Below are 3,842 nucleotides of genomic sequence, written 5' to 3' on the forward strand. Positions count from 1 at the left end.
TTGCACTCAAGACGCTTTTATTCAAAACAGAAACATCAACATGAAAACACATCATAAACATCTGATATCAAATTCATAAAAACACAAATGTGTCTGTAGTTCGATTCCCTCGGAGCTCAGCTAGTCGATGAAATAGATTGTTATTAAATATGAATGAAAAATATCTTATATATGATATTATATCTGATATTTTTTGTACATTTTGATCTGCTGCTGACGTTCAGATCATTTTTAATAAACATGATTTTAATCCAGTTTCATAAATCAGAAAAGCAGCTTTTATTGTGAAAATGTCTTCCATGTTGACATTATGTGTCACGTCAACAAACATTCGCTGCGTTTCCTGTTTATGTTGAACTTCCTGTTTCAGAGCAGCAGATTATTCAATTTCATATTTAAAACATGACAACAAACTGCGCCGTCACCCTGGCAACGGCCCTGCCCTGGGGGAGGAGCCAGCGATACCGTTCAAAGAACTGCGATGGTTCTCGGTTCCTGCAGTCCGAAACTGTTTTTAGAACTAACAAAAAGTCGTCTCTGGTTCCACCCGGGTCATCAGAACCAGGACACGTGTGCATGTAAACATACGTGTCATCCTGAATAAAAATCTGAACGTGAACTGTTTGACCCGGTGGAGCGGTTCTACATGCTGAGGACGGTTCCGACCCGGTGGACCTCTAGGCCGATCCGACCCGTCAGCCGCAAATCGTCCTTCAGCAGCCGGCCGACCTGCTCCGAACACGCCACGTCACAGAACACCCAGATCTCCGCCCGCTCCCGCTGGATGTTGGCGTTGCACGTCGGCAGTCTGGAGGTCCAGACGGACCGGGTCAGAACCCGCCACACCTGGAGGGAGGAGGAGGGGTGGTGGTAAGTGGGAGGAGGACGACAGGAAGGAGGACCTGCAATCTCCCACCGACCTGCTCGATGTCCCTCGCCGCTCCACAATTGTCCTCGCCGATCACCCACCTGGCCCTCTGCCGGGGGTGGAGCCGGTGTTTGGACACCGCACGGTGGAAGTGTTTGGACGGCGCCGTCGGCAGCAGAACTCCTCTCGGCCCAAAGATGCTCCACGACCGTCTGAGCGGCGAGGCGTCTCCAGCAGGTGGCGCTCCGCCGGGCGTCTCCTCCGTCTGTCCGCCGTCTTCTGGAGGACACGTGAGGACATCTTGTCCCCGCCAGAAGGAGATGACCGGAGCGGGTCGCAAAGGTCTGATAGGCCTCTGGCGGTCGGTGCCGGTGGCCGGGAACCAGGGGTTGAACACCGGAGGAGTCCGACAGGCAAACGGCTCTAGAAGCTTCTCGGTCCGTTTCAACAAAGAGTCGAGTTGCTGCGCCGATCCGGACGGGAGGTGAAGAACTACGTCCTCCATACGGAGGGACGGACGGTCAGAGGATGGATGGCACCACCCTTCTCTTCATCATCACCATCATCATCATCATCACCACCTACAGCATCATCATCATCATCATCATCTGCAATCATAATAATAATAATAATAATAATAATTTAAACTACAGCGGTAACGGGCCGTCACACTCCCGTGCGCCAGCGGGCGAGGGACGTATATCACCACTTAAAGTTGCTATTTTTGTCTCGTTTCCTGTCTCCAGCAGGGGGCGCTACGACTATGATGGAATATGACTATCAGGTGTCTTCAGGGCGGGACTGCTGTCAAAGATATAAAGTTTGAGGAAGATCTGAATATGTTCATAAAAGTTACAGTCAGTTGGAGGTTCACGGCGACACGCTCAAAATGGCCGCCACGACACGGTCACACCGATCCACGAAAACAAATTCACGATGTCGAACACAAGTCCAACAAATCTGGTGCATGACGTAGCCGCCGGGGCGTGTCTCTAGGGGGCGTGTCTCTAGGGGGCGTGTCTCTAGGGGGCGCTCACGAGCCGTCGGGCCACGCCCACTCCAGACTCCACTACAATACTAATGTTTCACCGGGAGACAAATGTGTTTCCACTTTCATGAGTTTTTGAAGATGATAAAGATTCAAAAAGGAAAATCACTTTACGTAAGAATAATAATAATAATAATAATAATAATAATAATAATAATAATAAGGAACAAACATAATTCCTTGAATAACAACAGGGCTTCCGGCCCTAATAATAAATAAACATTTCATCCGCTGCTGGATTAAAAAAAGATTCTCAAGTTTTTCCGAGATTATTTTTTTAACAAAAACATTAATAATAAAATGATAACTTCAGATTTTGACAGTTTTTGACAACATTGTAAAGAATAATAAAGTTTTTATTTTCAGCAAATAGCATGTTTACATCTAAACAAACATTTACATATTTATGTATTGACACAGCGACGATTTTAACCTTTAACACGTTTTTTATTTTGTGATCATAAAGAATCAATGAAATAAAGTCGAATTAAAACCAAACAGTTTATTACCGGCAGCTAATGTTTTTAGCTTCTCATGCTAACGAACCGGCAAACCGCGTTAACAGTTGAACAGTTAAACACGCAGCTGAACCGTGAAACCGAGCGGAGCACCGTGAAACTCACCGTGAAACTCACCGTGAGACTCACCGTGAAACTCACCGTGAAACTCACCGTGAGACGAGCCCGACGGTCCTCCATGAGAGGACGGAGGTTGAACATCCCAGGAAGCTAACATGGACGGCGCTTCTCGGAGAGTCTCGCGATATTTGAGAAGAAGTCGCCACACGAGGCAGTCGAGCCCTCTTTTGTTTACTTCCGTTCACGTGCCGGTAAAACTGTTTAAAGTTAAATACATAAATACAAATGTTGTTTTTTTTAAACAACACATTCAAAATGAATTAGTATTCTTAGTCATTACACAATATTCTTTTTATAAAAAAATATTTTACTGCTTTTAATATCGATCTCCACCATATTATTTTTAATGTCATGTTTTTAAATATTATGTTATATTATTTATTTGCACCATTTTCTTAATCTATCGTGCTGTAGTTATTTCTTACCAACATTTCATTATTATTATTATTAAGGTTTGATACGACATCTACGTGTTTTTAAATACGAACCCAATGAACGTTGTTCTCAGACGGTTTCCAAAAGTGTTCCTGAGCCCATGCAGTGATTTCCACCACGTTTTTAATGCAGTCATAGTGTCCAGATGTTTGTAAACAGTTGTACATGAATGTAAAGAAGACGCAGACTCGTGTCGGTAGTTTGTCAATAGGACATTTTATTGTATACGTCTGTTGTCTTTATTCAAATTACAGTAATATACTTGCTGATGACCGACGGCTGCAGCCTGACAGCTAAAATCACAGCTGCACTACTTGAAGCAAACTTTTTTTTTTACCTTTTTTTCCCCCCTCCTTTTTTAAAATTATCTTGCAACAGAAAAAAGCACAGATGCCGTGAGATGTGAGGCGAGTCGGGTCGGTCGGGTTTAGTGCTGGTCCAAAGAAAAAAAAACAGCCAAAAGAAGAACAGAAGAAGAAAGCGCTGCGTGGTACATGTTGGAAAGGATCAGAATATGGCACATTTGGTCCACGGTGGTAGTTTTATTATCTCGTTTTCAAACATGTAATAAACAAAGAAAAAGAAAACAGATCATAGTTGTTGTTTTTCCCCAGAAGCACAGCATTAATGACAGCATATTGAAAACAGGACTGTAGGGGGCGCCGCTTGGTACGTTTCTCTTTTCTTAAAATATTGGATTCATCAGCCAATCAGGTGTCTCTATTCTCCCCGGTACAGTATCATCATCATCATCATCATATTATTAATAATATCTTCTTTCCATCCAGGATGACGGGGCGGAGGTGGGGAGGAGGAGTGGGTGGAGCTTGATGGATGATTGACAGGGATGGCT

At 44.2% G+C, this 3,842-nt stretch overlaps 2 protein-coding genes across 5 annotated transcripts in view; both read right to left on the reverse strand.

The window, feature by feature from the left end:
• On the reverse strand, nt 1–2,658 carry shld3 (shieldin complex subunit 3). Of its 4 annotated transcripts, none has more exons than XM_069143661.1 (3): nt 2,588–2,658; nt 921–1,449; nt 1–846 (listed from the first exon to the last, which is right to left on the reverse strand). In XM_069143661.1, exons 2-3 carry the CDS (start codon nt 1,371–1,373, stop codon nt 643–645), a joined length of 657 nt encoding a protein of 218 aa, XP_068999762.1. In that variant the 5' UTR covers nt 1,374–1,449; nt 2,588–2,658; the 3' UTR covers nt 1–642. The 4 variants fall into 4 exon arrangements, with proteins under 4 accessions (XP_068999762.1, XP_068999765.1, XP_068999763.1 ...); XM_069143664.1 differs by having other exon boundaries at nt 921–1,476; nt 2,588–2,655; XM_069143662.1 differs by having other exon boundaries at nt 2,576–2,637.
• A 526-nt stretch (nt 2,659–3,184) lies between these two features.
• LOC138194716 (serine/threonine-protein phosphatase 2A catalytic subunit beta isoform) overlaps nt 3,185–3,842 on the reverse strand; it is an 8,141-nt gene continuing 7,483 nt past the window's right edge. The window contains exon 8 of the mRNA XM_069143660.1: nt 3,185–3,842. This exon is cut by the window's right edge and continues 81 nt beyond it. The gene's annotated coding sequence lies outside the window, so the exon portion shown is untranslated.

This window comes from Embiotoca jacksoni, unplaced genomic scaffold (genome assembly GCF_022577435.1).
Source record: "Embiotoca jacksoni isolate LCO1_2020_lvr unplaced genomic scaffold, fEmbJac1.0.p SCAF_112, whole genome shotgun sequence".
Lineage (NCBI taxonomy): Eukaryota > Metazoa > Chordata > Actinopteri > Embiotocidae > Embiotoca > Embiotoca jacksoni.